At 44.9% G+C, this 23,525-nt stretch overlaps 1 protein-coding gene across 1 annotated transcript; it reads right to left on the bottom strand.

Annotated features, from left to right (window-relative positions):
• Positions 1-19,108: 19,108 nt before the first annotated feature.
• Positions 19,109-22,784, bottom strand: LOC141164389 (outer dynein arm-docking complex subunit 3-like). The gene is made up of 2 exons (XM_073649600.1): positions 21,810-22,784; positions 19,109-19,723 (listed from the first exon to the last, which is right to left on the bottom strand). The coding sequence occupies exons 1-2, from the start codon at positions 22,782-22,784 to the stop codon at positions 19,109-19,111; spliced, it is 1,590 nt and encodes a 529-aa protein (XP_073505701.1).
• Positions 22,785-23,525: the final 741 nt, after the last annotated feature.

Genomic DNA, 23,525 nt, shown 5'->3' on the forward strand with positions numbered 1-23,525 from the left:
GTGTTCGTGTAATGTGGGGATGGCACACCGAGAGAAATAGTGGCGGCTGGGGACTGAATTCCGAGGGATGGCTGCCACCATCAGGTTGCGGAAAGCTTTCGTCTCCACAAGCCTCAAAGGCAACATTTTGAGCGCAAGCATTCTCGAACTGTGTGAATTTAATATTGTAGCTTGTGGGGTGTTGGCTGCATATTTTCGCTCCAAGGACTGGGGTAGGGACTAGAGATGAGCATTGTTCGACTCGAACTGTTCGCCAATCTCAAATTCGAGCTGTTTTGGGCGGTGTTCGAGCCGTTCGGCGAACACGAACGATTTGAAAAAAATTCGGTTGTTCGAGGTTATGTTCGATAACTGTTCGTGCACCAAAATCATAACAGGATTTTTTCTCAGTAATGATGAAAATTAATGTTAATACGCAGTTTGAGTGTACATCGGGGCGGGGGGAGGGGTAGGGGATGGATCTCTGCAGGAATAATGAAGATCTCCATTTTTTTTTTCTCTTTCCTGCATTTACAGTGGGGAGGTGTAACCTGTCAGCCTATCAGCAGCGCACACACGGAGCGAAGTGCTTTTATTCACACAAGCAAGGGCATGTGTCATTGGCAGTGTATGTCACATGTCCTTGCCCTATAAGACCCAGCCATTTTCCCCATCGCCACCATTTTCTCACTGCTGCAGCTGCGTGTTAGACGGCACCGCTGTTGCTGTGTGCGCTATACCTTGTTAATTTCAAGCAAATTTTCGCACAAATCTACAGATAGCTTGGGAGTAGGGAATAGTTGTGATTGCAGTCCTTTTAAGGACTAGGTTACAGCATTTCCTACGACTTTTATCAGGCAGGTCTGTGCTCTTAAATAGATAGGTTGTGGAAGTAAAGATTAATTGTAATTGCAGTCCTTTTCAGGACTAAGTTACATCGTTCCTATCAGTTTTTGCCAGGCAGGTCTGTGCCAGTGCTGTGCAAGTTTTTTTCACAGCATTTGGCTAAATCTAGCAAAGCTAATCCTTTTTGGCCTATTGCAGAGTGTGTTAGTCAGTGGAGTAGCCTATCTGTGTTGCAAGCTACACCACCTGTGTATAGAATACCAATTTTTTTACTGCACCTACTGAAGTAAAACCTTTTGGGCATAGCATCATTCTATTAGTCCATCCATACTGACCTCCATCACGTTGCAAATTGAATATAATTTTTTTCTGCATCTACCTCTGAAAAAATATTTGGCCTTCTAGCAGTGTGTGGGACTTGTTCTATTAGTCCATCTATTCTGACCTCCATCAGGTTGGAAACTGAATATAATTTTTTTCTGCATCTACCTCTGAAAAAATATTTGGGCTTCTAGCAGTGTATGGGACTTGTTCTATTAGTCCATCTATACTGACCTCCATCAGGTTGCAAACTGAATATAATTTTTTTCTGTATCTACCTCTGAAAAAATATTTGGGCTTCTAGCAGTGTGTGGGACTTGTTCTATTAGTCCATCAATACTGACCTCCATCAGGTTGCAAATTGAATATAATATTTTTCTGCATCTAGCTCTGAAAAAATATCTGGCCTTCTAGCACTGTGTGGGACTTGTTCTATTAGTCCATCTATACTGACCTCCATCAGGTTGCAAATTGAATATAATTTTTTTCTGCATCTAGCTCTGAAAAAATATTTGGCCTTCTAGCTAGTGTTGAGCCACCCCCGTAGTGTTCGAGTTCGGTTCGGTTCGTCGAACACCCGTGTGTTCGCCGAACTGTTCGTCGAACTGTTCGTCGAACACCTTCGAACACCGTTACAACCAATGGCAGGCAAACAAAAACACATAGAAACCCATAGAAAACACCTTCAAAGGTGTCCAAAAGCTGACAAACTGCTCAGAAGACATAACTAACACATGGAAAAGTGACAAGTACATATAGTCATGCGAAAATAAAAGAGGTGGAGGAGTAAAAGGAGGGGGAGACACAGATATAGGCATGTCATGCCCTTCTAAAATCCAAAAAGTGAGAAGCCGACACGGCCAGTCCGCTCCTGCCCGTGCCACCTCCGTGTCGCCGGGTTTGTGCCAGAGCCGCGGTGAACCCTGATGGCCAGCCCCCCTCTCCCAATACTGGTGCCTGTCCGCTGGTGGGTCGAGCGAGCTCCCCTGTGGTGGAGGCAGCTCTAAGCTTTTTAGTTTAAATTGTCTCTCTAATTTGAATGAATACACTTTAAATCCATTTACAAGGATCTATTGGAGGGCAAGTCTCATGCCAGCAGCCGCGTAATTCCAGCTCCAGTAGCGTCCACTAAAGCTGCTGCAGTTAAAAAGCTTTTATAAGGATCGAGCTCGGCTGTCCACCGCAAGGCATCCTACTGCCAGTCCCAGCCACTATGCCGTGGGGTGCCTCCTGATGCTCTTCACTGAGTATCCCATGGTCCCGAAGCATTTCCTTTGAAAAAATTAAGTGTCTAAACTACAGGTGGTGTAGCTTGCTTAACAGCCGGGATAATCCGCTGACTAGCAGACACTGCTACTAGGCACAAAGTATTTCCTGGGCTAGATGCAGTTAAAAATTTGTAATTAGATACTCTCGTTGGATGCTGAGAAAGCATTCCATAGAGTCTCCTGGCACGCCATATATGATTCTCTTAAAAAGCTTGGGGTAGGGGTCTAGGGGACCCTTTTATAGCCAAAATCACGGCCCTGTATCACAATACGTCACCTAGGCTGAAGATAAATAGAACTGTAGCACCCTGAGGGCTCGGTTGCTCCAGAGGTTTTGCACCTCACCCAGAGGTGTGATATCTCACTCTCAGGTAAGGATGAAGTGTGGATCAGGACCCGACACCTGCATGCATTACACCACATTGCCGTGGGGCAGGGCGACCAATATGCCTCTGAGATGGGCACGACAGTCCCTGTCCCTGGCTGGAGTGGGGGGAGGGAACACTGAGGAAGGGGAACCCTGTAGTGCAGGAGCAGGGAGGAAGCAGCTCCTGGGTGCATTGAGAAGGGAGTATAAAAGGTGGGCACCATCTTAGTTCAGTGCAGAGAAGTCTGAGCAGAAGTGGCAGGGAGCAGGGGCTCTGCATGAGCTCTGCTCCGGAGGCGGGCCTAGTAACAGAGGCCCAGGCCTGGAAGAGGGAGAAGGAAGGAAGAGGAGCGCAGAAGGCTCCAGGAACGAGGAATGAAGGGATCCCAGGGGTGCGGACGGGCGAGTCGCCACCGCACGCCTGAATCCACCTGCGTGGAGGGGTCAGGCCAAAGGGGGAGACCGGTCCCCGAAACTAGTGGAGGCAGGAAACGACCCTCAGCTAGAAACCGGAGGCTGTGACATTTTATGTGGCGCAGCCCCTCGCTACACCCGCTAGGAAGGCACCACATAGGGTCAGGGAAACTGGCGCCAAGTTTACCAAGAGGAGGCCCGAGGCAGGCGGACAGAAGGGTTGGTAAGAAAGGCCAGACAAAGGACACACAAAGGGGGTCCTGTGAAGCGCTCCAAAGTTATCTGGGAGTTGTCTGAGCCCCTCACCTGGTGAGCACAGTACGATGTGGGCAGCCGTTACCTGCAGACGTGGTCTGGATAATAAGAACTGTGAGTAAAGGCCCTGGACTGCATCACTGACTCCGTGTCGTTACTGCTGCTGCCCTGCACCATCACCCCCATCCTCCGCATACACTGCCCTGAGGCTATACTCCTCCCATGGGGAGTTATGCTACGCTCTGCTGCACCCACAACACCAGCCTCAGCGGTCTGCCCTGCAGCGGCGGTTCACTCTGACCGCAATCCACGGGTGGCGTAGTCGGACATTTAAACATCAAAACCACATAAATAGTTCCGCCACTGGTTTGACCACCCTGAGCCACGGAACCGGGTCGCAGCCACGAAGACTACAACCACCAGCATCCACCAAAAAGGGTCCGGCTCCGGGTGTCCCAAGGCCCAGGGGGTGCATCAGAACATTTTCATCACCTTTCACAATCACCAATGGGACAAGGCAGGGATGTCCTCTGTCCCCTCTCTTATACATCCTAGTGACGGAGCACCTGCTCTCATCAATTCGCCATAACCCCAAAATTAGGTGGATATAGGTGGGAGGCACCGAGTACAAGTGCTCTCTATTTGCTGATGATGTCCTAGTATATATCACTCAATCACAAATATCCATCCATGCTGTTATGGCTGAAATAGATCACTTTGTTACATGGTCAAATTTTAAAATCAATGCAGCGAAGTCTGAGGCCCTTGATGTCTCCCTCCCCAAATCCATATAGGATTCCATCCAGTCCAACTTTCCCTTTGCCTGGCCCTCACAGGGTATCAAATACTTAGGAATTCCTATTCATAGAGACCTCTCCCATCTATGTTATCTTATATTGGGCCCTTTATTGAACAACTCCATACAGACCACGGTTGGCAAGTTAGAACTGTAAGATTCACTACGTGAACCACTGGTGTTTTGTGGAAAAGCACATGTACACTGCGTTCCAAATTATTATGCAAAAAGTGTTTAGGAGTGATAAGGGAAGAATTTGTTTTTTTGTCAGTTAAACTCATTGATGGTGATGTGTGTCAGGGCTCTTTATATCACTGTAAGCAATTGCAGACACCTGTGCTAATTAGTTTGGCAGGTGTGTCCAATGAAAGGCAAGACTACTTAAGAAGGTTGTCTCACATTATTAAGCAGCCTACATTTTCTGCCAAAATGGGAAAGAAAAAGGATGTGTCGGCTGCTGAGAAGCAACAAATTGTGGAGTGTTTAGGTCAAGGCATGACTACAATCAACATTGTGCGATGATCAGGATGAAGTGTCTTGGCAATCAAGAAGTATGTAGCTGATTCACAGTACACACGTGTGCGTGCTGATAAGGGCAAATTGAGGACTCTTTCCTACAGGCAATTACGTCAGGTTGAAAGAGCAGCGGCAAAAAAGCCTTGTCATAGCAGCAGACAAGTTTTTGAAGCTGCTTGTGCCTCCAACGTCCCCCGAACAACAAGATGCAGGGTCCTTCAGAGGTTTGCAGCTGTGCATACGCCATTCTGTCGACCTCCTCTATCCACTTCACACAAGCAGAAACGGCTCCAGTGGGCCAAACATTACATGAAGACTGATTTCAAAACTGTTTTGTTCACGGATGAGTGCTGTGCAGCGCTCGATGGTCCAGATGGATGGAGTGGAGGATGGCTGGTTGATGGACACCCCACGCAAACACGGCTACAGCGCCAACAAGGAGGAGGTGGAGTAATGTTTTGGGCTGGAATCATGGGGAGAGAGATTGTCGGCCCCTTTAGGATCCCTGAAGGCGCTAAAGATGAACTCCATAATGTATGTGGATTTTCTCAAACAGCACTTCCTGCCATGGTTCAAGAAGAAGAACCGTGTATTTCACAGCAAGATCATTTTTCTGCATGATAATGCACCATCTCATGCTGCACATAAAACATCTGCATCTCTGGCTGATATGGGCATAAAAGGGGACAAACTTATGGTGTGACCCCCATGCTCCCCTGACCTGTACCCCATTCAGAACCTTTGGAGCATCATTAAAAGGAGTGTCTATGATGGCGGAAGGCAGTTCACATCTAAGCAATAGCTCTGGGAGGGTATTCTGTCCTCATGCAAAACAATTGAAGCAGAAACCATCCAAAACCTGACAAATTCAATGGACGAGAGAGTTCAGAAGCTCCTTTCGAACAAGGGGTCCTATGTGAAAATGTAACATCACCTAGAATAAAGTTTTGAGTTGAAAACTGTTTGATTTCAGTTTCTAACAACCTGCTAATGCTTATAATTTCAAAAATGACCATTTTTTTGGTCTTTATTAAAATGAAAAGGTTGATCGAAAAGTTTGGGGGATCTAAGAGTGTGGCAACCCAGTAGTCATGATTACTTCGAATTCTGACAATATGAAGGTCATGCTGCAGGTAGTGCAGCAAGAAGGCACTTATGTGTAGTGTTGAGCCACCCCGTAGTGTTCGGGTTCGGTTCGTCGAACACCGGGATGTTCGAGGAACTGTTCGTCGAACTGTTCGTCGAACACCTTAGAACACCGTCGAACACCGTTAAAACCAATGGCAGGCAAACAAAAACACATAGGAACACATAGAAAACACGTTCAAAGGTGTCCAAAAGCTGACAAACTGCTCAGAAGACGCTTTCTTTAAAAAAGCCGGCCGGCAATTCAGCAGCGGCATACACCGGTACCCGACAATTTAGACATGAAGGAATAGAGCATCACACATAGATTAGATAGATAGAAACATGTCAGTCACATATATATGAAGTACAGTGACAGTGTTGCTTACTGTACTTGTCATTTAGTGTAAAGGATTTATTAAAAAATATAATAGTGTTTTCGTGCACCGTCTCTTTAAAAAAGCCGGCCGGCAATTCAGCAGCGGTACCCGACAATTTAGAATAGAAGGAATAGAGAATCACACATAGATTAGATAGATAGAAACATATCAGCCACATATATACGAAGTACAGTGACAGTGTTGCTTACTGTACTTGTCATTTAGTGTAAAGGATTTATTAAAAAATATAATAGTGTTTTCGTGCACCGTCTCTTTAAAAAAGCCGGCCGGCAATTCAGCAGCGGTACCCGACAATTTATAACAGACAGAATAGAGCTTCACACATAGACTAGATAGATAGAAACATGTCAGTCACATATATATGAAGTACAGTGACAGTGTTGCTTACTGTACTTGTCATTTAGTGTAAAGGATTTATTAAAAAATATAATAGTGTTTTCGTGCACCGTCTCTTTAAAAAAGCCGGCCGGCAATTCAGCAGCGGTACCCGACAATTTATAACAGACAGAATAGAGCTTCACACATAGATTAGATAGATAGAAACATGTCAGCCACATATATACGAAGTACAGTGACAGTGTTGCTTACTGTACTTGTCATTTACTGCAAAGGATTTATTAAAAAAAATAATAGTGTTTTCATGCACCGTCTCTTTAAAAAAGCCGGCCGGCAATTCAGCATCTGTACCCGACAATTTATAACAGACAGAATAGAGCTTCACACATAGATTAGATAGATAGAAACATGTCAGTCACATATATAATAAGTACAGTGACAGTATTGGTTACTGTACTTGTCATTTAGTATTAAAATAAAGGATTTATTATTAAAAAAAATTGGCTTGGGGTTCCCCGTAATTTTAGTCTCTAGCGGAGGTTAAGCAGACAGCTGGGGCAGATGTTTGAAGCCTGGGAAGGGGGTAATACCCACGGAGCTTCCCAGGCTACTAATATCAGCCCCCAGCTGAATACCTAGCCTTTACTAGGTATTAAAATGGAGGACCCCCCCAAAAAAATGACGTGGGGTCCCCCCTAATTTAATAGCTAGCAAAGGCTAGGCAGACAGCTGGGGGCTGATATTAATAGCCCAGGAAGGGAGCCATGAATATTGGCCCCCTCCCAGGCTAGAAACACCAGCCGTCAGCCGCCCCAGAAATGGCGCATCCATAGGATGCGCCAATTCTGGCACTTAGCCTCGCTCTTCCACGCTGCCCTGGTGCGGTGGCAGGGGGTAATAGGGTTGGGGTTGATGTCAGCTTATAATGCCAGCTGACATCAAGCCCAGGTTAGTAATGGAGAGGCGTCTATAAGACACCCCCATTACTAACCCCATAGTCAAAGTTAAAAAAAAAACACAAACACCCAGAATAAAGTCCTTTAATTGAAATAAAGACACAATTCTTTATTGTTCTAAATTAAACCATACTTACCATCCCGCCCATTCCAGCTGAAGCCAACGATCTCCTGCAATAAAAGAAAAATAATAAAGCAACCTCATCCTTACCTTTCCATGGTTCCCAGGACAGCTTCAGCTCTGCTACATCGAGATGACAGGCTGGACCGCAGCAGAACGCTGCCATCCAGCCTGTCATCCCGCAGACACTGAGAAGCGCAGGCATGCTTGCGCTCCTCAGTGTCTGACTGTGACGGCATCCAGATGAGCCGACAATGAACTCGGCTCACCTCATGTACGTCACTGACAGCGTGGGAAAATTCTCCTGCACTCAGCGCTTCAGCGTGAGAATTTTCCCACGCTGTCAGTGACGTGCATGAGGTGAGCCGAGTTCATTGGACATGACCTCGGCTCATCTGGATGCCGTCACAGCCAGACACTGAGGAGCGCAAGCATGCCTGCGCTTCTCAGTGTCTGCGGGATGACAGGCTGGATGGCAGCGTTCTGCTGCGGTCCAGCCTGTCATCTCGATGTAGCAGAGCTGAAGCTGTCGTGGGAGCCATGGAAAGGTAAGGATGATGTTGCTTTATTATTTTACTTTTATTGCAGGAGATCATTGGCTTCAGCTGGAATGGGCGTGGCGGTAAGTATGGTTTAATTTAGAACAATAAAGAATTGTGTGTTTATTTCAATTAAAGGACTTTTTTCTGGGTGTTTGTGTTTTTTTTAAATACTTTACTAGAAATTCATGGTGGTCATGTCTAATATTGGCGTGACCCCATGAATTTCGGGCTTAGGGCCAGCTGATAATGCCAAGCTGGCCTTAACCAATTTATTACCCAGTGAGCCACCGCACCAGGGCCCTGGATGAGTTGGGTACAGCGCCAGAAGATGGCGCTTCTATGAACGCGCCATTTTCCGGGGCGGCTGCGGACTGCAATTTGCAGCGGGTGGGGCCCAGAAAGCTTGGGCCTCCCTGCGCTGCAGATTCCAGCCCCCAGCTGCCTAGTTGTACCTGGCTGGACACAAAAATAGGGCGAAGCTCCACGTATTTTTTTTTTGAAATTCATGAAATTCATGGAATAATTAAGAAAAAAAGGGCTTCCCTATATTGTTGTGTCCGGCTAGGTACAAATAGGCAGCTGGTGGTTGGGAGCAGCCCGTTCCTGCCTGCTGTACCTGACTGGACACAAATATAGGGCGAAGCCCCACATCAATTTTTTTTTCATTATTTCATAGGGCGAAGCCCCACATCAATTTTTTTTTCATTATTTCATGAATTTCCTGAAATAATTTAAAAAAAATTGACGTGGGACTTCGCCCTATATTTGTGTCCAGTCAGGTACAGCAGGCAGGAACGGGCTGCCCCCAACCACCAGCTGCCTATTTGTACCTGGCCAGACACAACAATATAGGGAAGCCCTTTTTTAAAAAAATTATTTCATGAAATAATTAAAAAAAAATTGACGTGGGGCTTCGCACTATATTTGTGTCCAGCCAGGTACAGCAGGCAGGGACGGGCTGCCCCCAACCACCAGCTGCCTATTTGTACCTGGTTGGACACAACAATATAGGGAAGCCCTTTTTTTCTTAATTATTCCATGAATTTCATGAAATAATTTAAAAAAAAAATGTGTGGGGCTTCGCCCTATTTTTGTGCCCAGCCAGGTACAACTAGGCAGCTGGGAGCTGGAATCCGCAGCGCAGGGAGGCCCAAGCTTTCTGGGCCCCACCCGCTGCAAATTGCAGTCCGCAGCCACCCCAGAAAATGGCGCGTTCATAGAAGCGCCATCTTCTGGCGCTGTACCCAACTCATCCAGGGCCCTGGTGCGGTGGCTCACTGGGTAATAAAGGGGTTAAGGCCAGCTTGGCATTATCAGCTGGCCCTAAGCCCGAAATTCATGGGGTCACGCCAATATTAGACATGACCACCATGAATTTCTAGTAAAGTATTTAAAAAAACACAACACCCAGAATAAAGTCCTTTAATTGAAATAAACACACAATTCTTTATTGTTCTAAATTAAACCATACTTACCGTCACGCCCATTCCAGCTGAAGCCAATGTCTTCTGCAATAAAAGTAAAATAATTAAGCAACCTCATCCTTACCTTTCCATGGTTCCCACGACAGCTTCAGCTCTGCTACATCGAGATGACAGGCTGGACCGCAGCAGAACGCTGCCATCCAGCCTGTCATCCCGCGGACACTCAGAAGCGCAGGCATGCTTGCGCTCCTCAGTGTCTCGCTGTGACGGCATAAAGATGAGACAAGCTCATGTCCAATGAACTCGGCGCACCTCATGCACGTCACTGACAGCGTGGGAGAATTCTCCTGCACTCAGCACTTCAGCGTGAAAATTCTCCCACGCTGTCAGTGACGTACATGAGGTCAGCTGAGTTCATTGGACATGAATGAGCTCACCTCATGCACGTCACTGACAGCGTGGGAAAATTCTCACGCTGAAGCGCTGAGTGCAGGAGAATTTTCCCACGCTGTCAGTGACGTGCATGAGGTGAGCTCATTCATGTCCAATGATCTCAGCTCACCTCATGCACGTCACTGACAGCGTGGGAAAATTCTCCTGCACTCAGCGCTACAGCGTGAGAATTCTCCCACGCTGTCAGTGACGTGCATGAGGTGAGCTCATTCATGTCCAATGAACTCAGCTGACCTCATGCACGTCACTGACAGCGTGGGAGAATTCTCACGCTGAAGTGCTGAGTGCAGGAGAATTCTCCCACGCTGTCAGTGACGTGCATGAGGTGCGCCGAGTTCATTGGACATGAACTCGTCTCATCTTTATGCCGTCACAGCCAGACACTGCAGAGCGCAAGCATGCCTGCGCTTCTCAGTGTCTGCGGGATGACAGGCTGGATGGCAGTGTTCTGCTGCGGTCCAGCCTGTTATCTCGATGTAGCAGAGCTGAAGCTGTCGTGGGAACCATGGAAAGGTAAGGATGAGGTTGCTTTATTATTTTTCTTTTATTGCAGGAGATCGTTGGCTTCAGCTGGAATGGGCGTGACGGTAAGTATGGTTTAATTTAGAACAATAAAGGAATGTGTCTTTATTTCAATTAAAGGACTTTATTCTGGGTGTTTGTGTTTTCTTTTAACTTTGACTATGGGGTTAGTAATGGGGGTGTCTTATAGACGCCTCTCCATTACTAACCTGGGCTTGATGTCAGCTGGCATTATAAGCTGACATCAACCCCAACCCTATTACCCCCTGCCACCGCACCAGGGCAGCGTGGAAGAGCGAGGCTAAGTGCCAGAATTAGCGCATCCTATGGATGCGCCATTTCTGGGGCGGCTGACGGCTGGTGTTTCTAGCCTGGGAAGGGGCCAATATTCATGGCTCCCTTCCTGGGCTATTAATATCAGCCACCAGCTGTCTGCCTAGCCTTTGCTAGCTATTAAATTAGGGGGGACCCCACGTCATTTTTTTGGGGGGTGTTCTCCATTTTAATAGCTAGTAAAGGCTAGGTATTCAGCTGGGGGCTGATATTAGTAGCCTGGGAAGCTCCGTGGGTATTACCCCCTTCCCAGGCTTCAAACATCTGCCCCAGCTGTCTGCTTAACCTCCGCTAGAGACTAAAATTACGGGGAACCCCACGCCAATTTTTTTTAATAATAAATCCTTTATTTTAATACTAAATGACAAGTACAGTAACCAACACTGTCACTGTACTTATTATATATGTGACTGACATGTTTCTATCTATCTAATCTATGTGTGAAGCTCTATTCTGTTTGTTATAAATTGTCGGGTACAGATGCTGAATTGCCGGCGGGCTTTTTTAAAGAGACGGTGCATGAAAACACTATTATTTTTTTTAATAAATCCTTTGCAGTAAATGACAAGTACAGTAAGCAACACTGTCACAGTACTTCATATATATGTGACTGACATGTTTCTATCTATCTAATCTATGTGTGAAGCTCTATTCTGTCTGTTATAAATTGTCGGGTACAGATGCTGAATTGCCGGCCGGCTTTTTTAAAGAGACAGTGCACGAAAACACTATTATATTTTTTAATAAATCCTTTACACTAAATGACAAGTACAGTAAGCAACACTGTCACTGTACTTCGTATATATGTGGCTGACATGTTTCTATCTATCTAATCTATGTGTGATTCTCTATTCCTTCTATTCTAAATTGTCGGGTACAGATGCTGAATTGCCAGCCGGCTTTTTTAAAGAGACGGTGCATGAAAACACTATTATTTTTTTTGATAAATCCTTTACACTAAATGACAAGTACAGTAAGCAACACTGTCACTGTACTTATTATATGTGTGACTGACATGTTTCTATCTATCTAATCTATGTGTGAAGCTCTATTCTTTCTGTTCTAAATTGTCGGGTACCGGTGTATGCCGCTGCTGAATTGCCGGCTTTTCATGTTTCACTGTGAGCACTGTTCCCATCGATTTGGGCAATCACTGTAATGCCACAACCACCATGGCTGTGGCATTACAGTGAGTGGCAGGCAATCCCTGCATGATTTGTGCTCTAAATAGCGCCAGACATGCAGGACACGCTTCTGGTGCACGAACAGTTATCGAACATAACCTCGAACAGCCGAATTTTTTGCAAATCGTTCGGGTTCGTCGAACAACTCGAACACCGCCCAAAACAGCTCGAATTTGAGATTGGCGAACAGTTCTAGTCGAACACCGCTCATCTCTACTTATGTGTCTTGCGCATCTCGGAGCCCCAAAATTATTTTCCGGGCTAGATGCAGCTAAAAATTATCATTAATTTTAAATCTGGTGAAGCTTTAGAATAGATGGCCTAATAGGATCAGTGCTGCACACTGCTACAAAGCCCAAATTATTTTCCAGTCAAGATACAGATAAACATGATTAGCAATTTTAAATCTGGTGGAGCTTATTATAGATGGCCTAATAGAATCAGTGCTGCACACTGCTACAAAGCCCAAATTATTTTCCAGCCAAGATACAGATAAACATGATTAGTAATTTGAAAGCTTAAAACGGTTGGTAGGGTGATTTTAACCAATCATCAAGCTTTTACTCTCCCCAGGATGACACAGGGGTAGAAAAGTCGTTTCGGATCCATGATTTGTTCATCTTTATGAACGTGAGTCTGTCTACATTATCAGTGGAGAGCCGCGTGCGCTTATCTGTCAGCACACCACCAGCAGCGCTGAACACACGTTCAGACAGAACGCTGGCTGCGGGGCATGACAAGATCTCCAAGGCGTAAGTGGCTAGCTCCGGCCATTTATCCAGATTGGAAGCCCAAAAAGAGCAAGGGTCCAGTGACACAGTCGTGGCTTCAATGTTTACTTGGAGATACTCCTGTACCATCGTCTCTAGGCGTTGACTATGTGTCAGACTTCTTGTCTCCTGTGGCCTTGCAAAGGATGGGCTAAAAAAGTGGTGAAATGATTGCGCAAAATTGATGTTACCAGCAGATACTGTGGTTCTGTTACGGTTTGAGTGCTGAACACTTGACGGTCCCACGGTTGTGGAAAAGCACATGTAAGATTCTGCAACAGTCTCTGCTGATACTCCTGCATGCGTGCATCCATTTCTATGGCAGGAATAATTTCTGCAAATTTACTTTTGTACCGGGGATCTAACAGTGTGGCAACCCAGTAGTCAGGATTATTTCTAATTCTCACAATTCGAGGGTCATGTTGCAGGTAGTGCAGCAAGAAGGCACTCATGTGTGTTGCGCATCCAGGAGCACCAAGTCCCTGTTGTGTTGGTGGCGAGGTAACAATCATGCTTCCTTCATCTGTCCTCTCCCCCCAACCTCGCACAACAGAAATGTGATCAAGGTCTCCCTCATCTGATGAGTCTTCCATCAGTTCGTCCTCCACTTCTTCCTGGGCTCCTGCACCTTCCTCACTAGTTTGGCTGCTACCATGCGCCCTGGTAAAACCATCTCCCCCACCCTCACATGCCTGCCGCCTTGGTGCTGCCGACCGTCTGGACCTTGCAGATGTTAGCCCTTCCGCATACAACTCCTCCTCCTCTACTTCCTCCACCTCCTCTTGTGCCACCACCTGACTCCGAATTCTGTTTAACATGTGCTCCAGCATGTAAATCACCGGAATAGTCATGCTGATAATGGCATCGTCAGCACTAAACATCTTCGTCGCCATTTCAAAACTGTGCAGAAGGGTGCATAGGTCCCTGATCTGAGACCACTCCTCCAGCGTGATTTGCCCCACCTCTGAATCTCGTTGGCCCAGGCTATACGTCAGAACGTATTGCACCAGGGCTTGTCGGTGCTGCCACAGTCGCTGCAACATGTGCAGAGTTGAATTCCACCCGGTAGGCACATCGCATTTTAGCCGGTGAAGTGGCAGGCCCAACGACTTCTGTAGAGATGTAAGTCGCTGAGCTGCGGGATGCGAACGGCGGAAGTGAGCACACAGCGACCATGCCCTCTGCAGAAGGCCATCTTGTCTGGGATAGTGGGCTAAAAATTGCTGGACAACCAGGTTCAACACGTGAGCCATACAAGGCACGTGTGTGACATTGCCCCGGCGAAGGGCCGCACCCAGGTTTGCAGCATAGTTTGAGTACTTCATGCATGAACCGACACAAGGACATGAAGCATAAGTTGCAGTGGGAAGCTCACTGTGCTACAATGAGACCTAGCCGGCCACGCCAACCACCGTCTGCCACATCTTGTGCATCCGCAGCCTCTTCATCCTCTGTGACTGGGGGGACAGCAGTCACACCTGTTTTGGGACGCAGACCTGCCACCTCTTTACCCGCAACAGCCAGCGTTATTGGCAGGTTATCATTTTCTTTGGAGGTGGTAACACCAGCTGTTGTTCAGCGCTATCCGACATCGATAGCACCACCTTTGGATCAAGGCAACTTAACATGTCTGCCTGCATCTTCCTCACAGACCGGCAGTTTGCCGGGGACACCCTTCTCAACCCCGTCTAAGCACAACAGCCAGCCAGCCCTCAGTCCCTCAGATGTGGAAAAGTAAAAGACCATTTCCTTCTTGCCATGAGAAACCTAAGAGGTTGAATTTCACCATCTGCAAGCTCTTGGCTACAGAAATGCTGCCTTTCCGCCTGGTGGACACAGAGGATTTTCGAGACCTTATGTCCGTCGCAGTGCCCCTGTACCAGATGCCCAGTCGGCACTACTTCTCAAAGAAAGGTGTGCCTGCGCTCCACCAGCATGTCGCACACAACATCACCGCTTCTTTGAGAAACTCTGTGTGTGACAGGGTGCATTTCACCACAGACACTTGGACGAGTAGGCATGGACAGGGGCGTTACATGTCGCTGACTGGGCACTGGGTAACTATGGTGACAGCAGGACAAGGGGCTGCTGTCCAAGTCTTGCCGTCCCCACGAGTTGTGCGTCAATCCTCTTTATGTCAAAGTTCCTCCACTGCTTCTGCCTCCTCAACCTCCTCTCGGTCTTCCACCTGCACCCAAAGCCTGTCTGGTCATGCCACAAGCTTTCTAGCTGCGCAGAAGGGATCCTGCACACCTCCTTACTATGCTGGCAGTAGGGCTCAACGTCATCAGGCGGTTTTTACATTGAAATGTCTGGGAAATGTGAGTCACACAGCTGAGGAGTTGTGGTCAGCTCTGGAGAACCAATTTCATGAATGGTTGTCTCCACTGGACCTGAAACCAGGGAAGGCCGTGTGCGACAATGCTGCAAACCTGGGTGCGGCCCTTCGCCGGGGCAATGTCAAACACGTGCCTTGTATGGCTCACGTGTTGAACCTGGTTGTCCAGCAATTTTTAGCCCACTATCCCGGACTAGATGGCCTTCTGCAGAGGGCACGGTCGCTGTGTGCTCACTTCCGCCGTTCGCATCCCCCAGCTCAGCGACTTACATCTTTACAGAAGTCGTTGGGCCTGCCACTTCACCGGCTAAAATGCGATGTGCCTACCGGGTGGAATTCTACTCTGCACATGTTGCAGCGACTGTGGCAGCACCGACAAGCCCTGGTGCAATACGTTCTGACTTATAGCCTGGGCCAACGGGATCTGGAGGTGGGGAAAATCACGCTGGAGGAGTGGTCTCAGATCAGGGACCTATGCACCCTTCTGCACAGTTTTGAAATGGCAACGAAGATGTTTAGTGCTGACGATGCCATTATCAGCATGACTATTCCGGTGATTTACATGCTGGAGCACATGATAAACAGAATTCGGAGTCAGGTGGTGGCACAAGAGGAGGTGGAGGAAGTAGAGGAGGAGGAGTTGTATGCGGAAGGGCTAACATCTGCAAGGTCCAGACGGTCGGCAGCACCAAGGCGGCAGGCATGTGAGGGTGGGGGAGATGGTTTTACCAGGGCGCATGGTAGCAGCCAAACTAGTGAGGAAGGTGCAGGAGCCCAGGAAGAAGTGGAGGACGAACTGATGGAAGACTCAACAGATGAGGGAGACCTTGATCACATTTCTGTTGTGCGAGGTTGGGGGGAGAGGACAGAGGAAGGAAGCATGATTGTTACCTCGCCACCAACACAACAGGGACTTGGTGCTCCTGGATGCGCAAGACACATGAGTGCCTTCTTGCTGCACTTCCTGCAACATGACCCTCGAATTGGGAGAATTAGAAATAATCCTGACTACTGGGTTGCCACACTGTTAGATCCCCAGTACAAAAGTAAATTTGCAGAAATAATTCCTGCCATAGAAAGGGATGCACGCATGCAGGAGTATCAGCAGAGACTGTTGCAGAATCTTACATGTGCTTTTCCACAAAACACCAGTGGTGCACGTAGTGAATCTCACAGTTCCAACTTGCCAACCGTGGGACCGTCGAGTGTTCAGCACTCAAACCGTAACAGAAACACAGTATCTGCTGGTAACATCAATTTTGCGGAATCATTTCACCACTTTTTTAGCTCATCCTTTGCAAGGCCACAGGAGACAAGAAGTCTGACACATAGTCAACGCCTAGAGACGATGGTACAGGAGTATCTCCAAGTAAACATTGAAGCCATGACTGTGTCACTGGACCCTTGCTCTTTTTGGGCTTCCAATCTGGATAAATGGCCGGAGCTCGCCACTTACGCCTTGGAGATCTTGTCATGCCCCGCAGTCAGCGTTCTGTCTGAACGTGTGTTCAGCGCTGCTGGTGGTGTGCTGACAGATAAGCGCACGCGGCTCTCCACTGATAATGTAGACAGACTCACGTTCATAAAGATGAACAAATCATGGATCCGAAATGACTTTTCTACCCCTGTGTCATCCTGGGGAGAGTAAAAGCTTGATGATTGGTTAAAATCACCTCACCAACCGTTTTAAGCTTTCAAATTACTAATCATGTTTATCTGTATCTTGGCTGAAAAATAATTTGGGCTTTGTAGCAGTGTGCAGTACTGATTCTATTAGGCCATCTATACTAAGCTTCACCAGATTTAAAATTGCTAATCATGTTTATCTGTATCTTGGCTGGAAAATAATTTGGGCTTTGTAGCAGTGTGCAGTACTGATTCTATTAGGCCATCTATACTAAGCTCCACCAGATTTAAAAGTAAAAATAATAATTTTAAGCTGCATCTAGCCCGGAAAATTATTTTGGGGCTCCGAGATGCGCAAGACACATAAGTGCCTTCTTGCTGCACTACCTGCAACATGACCCTCAGATTGTCAGAATTCGAAGTAATCCTGACTACTGGGCTGCCACACTCTTAGATCCCCCACACTCTTCGATCAACCTTTTCATTTGAATAAAGACCAAAAAAATGGTCATTTTTGAAATTATAAGCCTTAGCATTCCAGTGTTTTTTGAAAATATGCAGCATGTCAATTCTTTCATAGTTTTGCACTGTTTTTTTTCTCTCATAGAAAACAATGAGAACATGCAAAAATTCTGCAAAAAAGGCAGAATACATTTTTTTGTGCATTTTTGCAGCATTTTTGCAGTGCTTTTGGTGAAAAAAAACTATCTTTATTTAGGAGCACTGTAGACAAATCACACGTGTAATCCACCTTAAAAACACAGCAAAAAACACAGCAAAAATGCAGGTTTTTGCTGCATTTTATACACAGTGTTTTTAATGCCAAGAGTGAAGGTTTTGGTTAAAGCAAAAACTGCAAAAGTGCCACATGTGAACTCACTTTTATACACACTTAAAGGAAACCTGTCTCGCCCGATAGCACTAAAAACTGCAGATATAGGATTAATCTGCAGATTAATAGCATTATGGAGATGCCTGACATTTGCACCGAAAGTGCAGCACCAGGAAGAAAATGAACTGTATTTCTCCTGGGAGCAACTGGCTTTCAGTCATGCTGGTGTGCCCTGAGCAGTTAGTCACTGTTTACAGCAGGCCCGACACTAACTGAAAGCCAGTTTTGCAGTGTGATACAGAGTTGGCTGTCAGTCAGTGCCAGAGTGTGCTTACTGCTGCCACTCTCACTGCTGTGAACAGTGACTAATTGCTTCACTCCAGCATTACTGAAATCCGGCAGCTCCCAGGAGAAATACAGTTAATTTTTTCCTTAGTTCTGCACTTTTCATACAACTGCGGAGCGCTTTCATAATGTTATTAACCTGCAGAATAATCCTATATTTATTTATTTATTTTACTCACTTATATAGCGCCATTAATTCCTGAACATTTTCCAGATATTTTAATAACTGTCCCCATTGGGGCTCACAATCTAGATTCCCTATCAGTATGCCTTTGGAGTGTGGGAGGAAACCGGAGAACCCGGAGGAAACTCACACAAACACGGGGAGAACATATAAACTCCTTGCAGATGTTGTCCTTGGGGGGGATTAGAACCCAGGACCACAGTGCTGCAAGGCTGGAGTATATCTGCAGCCCATATATCCGCAAGTTAATAGTGTTATCGGACGAAACAGGTTTCCTTTATCACAAAGTAAATAAAAAGAGATAATCATGTAGATAATTCACCTATTCTAGGTGTTATCCTTGACTTGGAGATTCACCAATTACGGTACCTGCTTCAGGTCATCCATGCACAGCATAATACAGCTATTAAACTCCATCATTGACGATGTAGTCTAAACCAGTACCCCTTCGCCCAAAATACTGGTTTGAGTAGCCATATTATGCTAATGCACACTGTTGAAAATGGTAGGTAGTTGGGAGGAAAGAGCTCCCTTTACAGCTTGCTGAAATTCTTTTTTATGGTTTGGTGTAGCTTTGAGGCCACTTTCACACAGGAATATTGTGCATTAGTATTTGTAAGCAAAACCAGGAGTGAAACCTACACAGAGAAAATGTATAATGGTTTTAACGTATGCAAAATATTTATCAAACTACTGTGAGAAAGTAGCAATTAAAGTGTTTTCTTATGAATATCAGTTATCACCAGAACTAAATGTTTCCCAATGTTCTTTTAGAAATAATGTAGAATGCTAAAGCAGGATTCTAGATGTAATTTTAATATGGGACAATTAAAGAATTCAAAAGAAGCTCAGGCCTATGTAACATCACTTAACCCCCATTTCTCACACCAGATATTTGCCTTTCTTTTGGATATGGTGATTTGCTCTGAAATCTTCTTTATATTTTCTCTTGTTATCAGATAACGGTCTTCTCCACCGGCTTCATCATCGGACTCATCCACTTTAGCTGGTGACAGCAGTGAAATACGCAAGTTGCTTGCTGGGAGATTACGCTCTATGATATCTACAAACTCCTCTTCCTCCATCTCCCTGAAGATTTCTTCAGCATCTTGTCCTTCCAACTGCTTCTGCAGGTTCTGCAATTTCTGGCCCATGATGGCTAAGAGATCAAGGACAGAGGTATTTAAGGAAAGATCCTTTAGTGGAAAATTGGCCCTGGATATTTTATTGAGCTGCAATTTTATTTCTAAGCGCATTACTTCAGATGTTGCTTTATTGAGGACTTCATGAACTTTCTTAAACTCCTTCTTAAAATCGTCTTGATTTTTTGATTCTAGTTGCAGTCTTCCTTGGAGATCTTCCAAGATCTTTTGATTGTCAGATAGTTCGGCTTGCAGCTTCACTTGTTTTGAGTACTTTATTTCCTTGAGAAGATTAGCAATTCTCTCTTGGGTGTCTTTCACATCACTCTGTCATGGAAATAAAATATAAATGTAAGATATCTATGTGATATAAAATATAAACATATGGATTATGTTTTGTACTAAACATATTGGTGGCTCAGTGGTTAGCACTGTTGCATTTGCAGGGCTGGGGACCTGGGTTTAAATCCCACCAAGGACAACATCTGCAAGGAGATTGTATGTTCTCCTTATGTTTGCATGAGTTTCCTTCCACACTCCCAGTGGTCACTGGGTGAAACACAGCCAGAATCTGCCTCTAAGGCCACGGCCCCACTATCAGTATTCGGTCAGTATTTTCTCTCAGGAGTGGGAGACAAAACCAGGTGAGGGACAATCAGAGAACAGGTATAATAGAAACAAGTCACCAATTCTGCATTTATCACCCACTCCTGGTTTTGGCTCCCACTCCTGAGAAAAAATACTGACCGAATACTGACAAAATACTGATAGTGGCGCCATGGCCTTATAGTCATGAGCAAAGCAGAGTTCTGCTCACATCTGTTAAATGCCACTGTCAATGTCTGACAGTGGTGTTAACAGTGTGTCAGTTTGGAGGTGATTTGCTCTATATGCCTTGCAATGCGATTGCAGGGCGCCGATGGATTCCTATGGCAGCCAGAGTGTGCTGAATATCCCATGCTTCCCATCACAGAGTTCTGTTGAAACCCAGCATGTGGCTGGTGTTCATAGGAGACTGAGATTTTTACTATATATAGAAATGTTTGGTATTTCTGTATATGGTATGTGCAATTAGACAACAGCAGGTTCAAGTCCCCTTCGGGGACTTAAAATTAAAAAGCATAAAAGCTACCTCCCTACACATACGCGTATTTGGTATCGCCACGTCCATAAAAGTCTGATATACCGGAATATAAAATTAATTAACCTGATTGGTACACCACATAAACAAAAAAAATCAAAAGGCCAAAATTGAGGATTTTTGGTGGCCATAAAAAATGCAGTAAGAAGTGATCAAAATGTCACATCTATCTCAAAATGGTATCAATAAAAATGTTTTCTCTCCCCCCAAAAATCAAGCCCTCACACAGCTCCATCGACCAAAAATCTAAACGTGACAGGTCTCTGAAATTGGTGACATGTAAAAATTAAGATTTTGCTTTTTTTTTTTACAATTTTATCAAACTTTAAATTTTCTTCACATTTTCAGGTACATAATGTTGCAAATTGAGTGGTGTCATTCAAAAGCACAACTCGTCCTGCAAAACACAAGCCCTCATATAGGCTATATAGATCGAAAAATAAAAAAGCTATGGCTTTTATGGCTTTTAGAAGAAGTGGAAGAAAAGTGGAAGAAAAAATGAAAAATAAGAAATTGGAAAAGTCAGGAAGGGGTTAATGACCTTAGAAAAGGAGTTGAGAGTAAAGTGTCAGTCTTTGCCAATGACATAGACCTTAAATAAAAACATATAATATTACCCTTTTATAAATCCCTTATAAAGCCACACCTTGAATATCGGATCCAGTTTTGGATGCTAAAAAGAATATTAGAAAGCTAGCATCTCATTTCCATGGATAAATATGTGTGTGGTCAATACAAAGGACTGGCACATGATTTATTCCTTCTAAGGACCGTACAAAGGACCAAGGGACATTAATTATGTTTGGAATAAAGGCAATTGCTGCATCTAAATAGGAAAGGGTTCTTAACAGTTACAGTAGTCAGACTGAGAAATGCCCTACCACAAGAAGCAGTAATGGCGGACACCATGTCAGCATTTAAGAAATGTCTGGATACTTTTCTAGTAAATAATCTAGCAGTGCAGTACAAAATCTATAATTGGTCGAGAAAATTTGAACTTGATAGATATACGTGGAGCTATGATCTAAATTATAGCACACCGTGCAAGTTATTGATTTAATTATACATATGTACCTCAAAATCGTGCCTCTGCAAAGTACAACTCGGCCCATAAAAACAAGCCTTTATACTGTTATATGGTGAAGAAAAATAATAAGGTTATCATTATTCGATTGAATTGATGAAAAATAAAAAAAAATAAAAAATTATAGTCCTGATGGAGCCATGGTTAAAGAAGAAACCAAAACAGCAAGAAGCTTTCTCAAAACTTACCAGAGTTGTTTCAGCCTTTAACCTCTCCTTCGCCAGATATTTTAGCTTCTCTTCTTGGTTAAGGAAGCGCTGCAGCACTTCACATTCATTAACCACACCAGTAGCCTTCTTCATCTTTTCTGTGGCTTCTTCATATGTATGGACCCTTTCTTCCATTTCTTGTGCAAGAGAGACCTCATAGTCAGTAAGAGCCTGGTCTTCAATTACTTCCCCAGATTTGGTCTTGGTCTTCTTAAACTGACGCCTCTCATTGGCCTGGTGGTTCAAATTGTGCAGAATCTGTTCTTTGTGGTTGCGTTTGCTGCGATAATCCTTCTTCAGACACTGATATTCTGCCCATGCATTATCACGTGATATTGCCACATTACGATTCATTATTTTTAGATCTTTTAACTCATTTTTAAATAGTAAGATTTCGGTCTCTAATTGCTCAATCTGTGGTTGGAATATTGGTATTTCATCCTGCAAAAGGGTGATGATTTTCCTGTATACGCTGCTCATGTGTTTCACATCCTGTAATCTTATTTTTGCCTCTTCCAACTTATTTTCTAGAAGGTGCTGGAACTGTTCTTCTTGGATGCTTCTATCATTCTGCTGAACAGCCGCATTCCGCTTGAGCATTAGCTCCATCTCCTCTAAGCACTTCCTGCGGACTTGTGCCTGGTGATATAGGGCATTAAGGTGTTTGATGGTATCATGGAGCTTGCTCTCATTGAACTGAAGGACATCCTTTCCATCCTTAGCCTTAGCCTCTCTATCTGCTTGTGTCCGCTTCTCCTGAACTAATTCCTGGTTCAACTTCTTATTCTCTTGATGAAGCTGCCTTATGGCCTCCTCATTTTCCTTGATTGCATGACTAGTACTCTCCTGGTATGCCTTGTGATCATATTGTATTACCTGTATCTTTTGCTGCAATACCACCATTTGATCTTGAATTGATGACTTTATTTCAGAAAGTGACGGACTTCTGGGCATGACTATCTTAGTATCGGTCCAAGATCTCTGGCCCCTACCTACCATCTTGCCCCTCTCTTGCCAAGTTCTAAGCTTCTTGGTACGAGTGTTGGAAGAGTAGTCCATTTTTCTTATGAGCGTTCTCAGGGTTAGTCACTTTATTGCACCTTTTCATAAAGTCAGGCTCTAGCTTTGTTGCTAATAACAGTTTTAGGAAGGAGCTCGTGTTTATACTGCATATAATGGCACAGACACTGCGCAGTCAAGCACTTACATCACATGCAGTTCCACCTCTATTTATGATGTCATGGATTCCGCTCAACTTCTACACTGATGACAGAAGTAGCGCCGTCCACACATTGACATCATAGATGGAACCTCTACCTCACAATAATGCCACATAAGTACCTAGCAATAATAACATGATGTCATTTCAATGTTTTAGAAAATTAGCTGTTGGCTGCAGAGAAGCATTTGACTATTTACAAGTGATATCACTTACATGCCTTTTTAAAAGTATCAGTATAAGGATATGTTCACATGTGGCGCTTTTGCAGAGTTTTTTTTCTGCAGCCAAAACCTTCACTCTTGGCATTAAAAAAATTTGCATATAAAACGCAGCAAATAGCCATGTTTTTGCTGCATTTTTTGCTGCATTTTTTCTGTGTTTTTAATGCAGATTACATTCAGTATGTGATTTGTCTAAAGTATATGTTAATGAAGTTAGTTTTATTCACCAAAATTGCTGTTATGTTGCATTTT

This window comes from Phyllobates terribilis, unplaced genomic scaffold (assembly GCF_046119375.1).
Source record: "Phyllobates terribilis strain yellow unplaced genomic scaffold, ASM4611937v1 Scaffold_1__5_contigs__length_1240528914, whole genome shotgun sequence".
NCBI lineage: Eukaryota > Metazoa > Chordata > Amphibia > Anura > Dendrobatidae > Phyllobates > Phyllobates terribilis.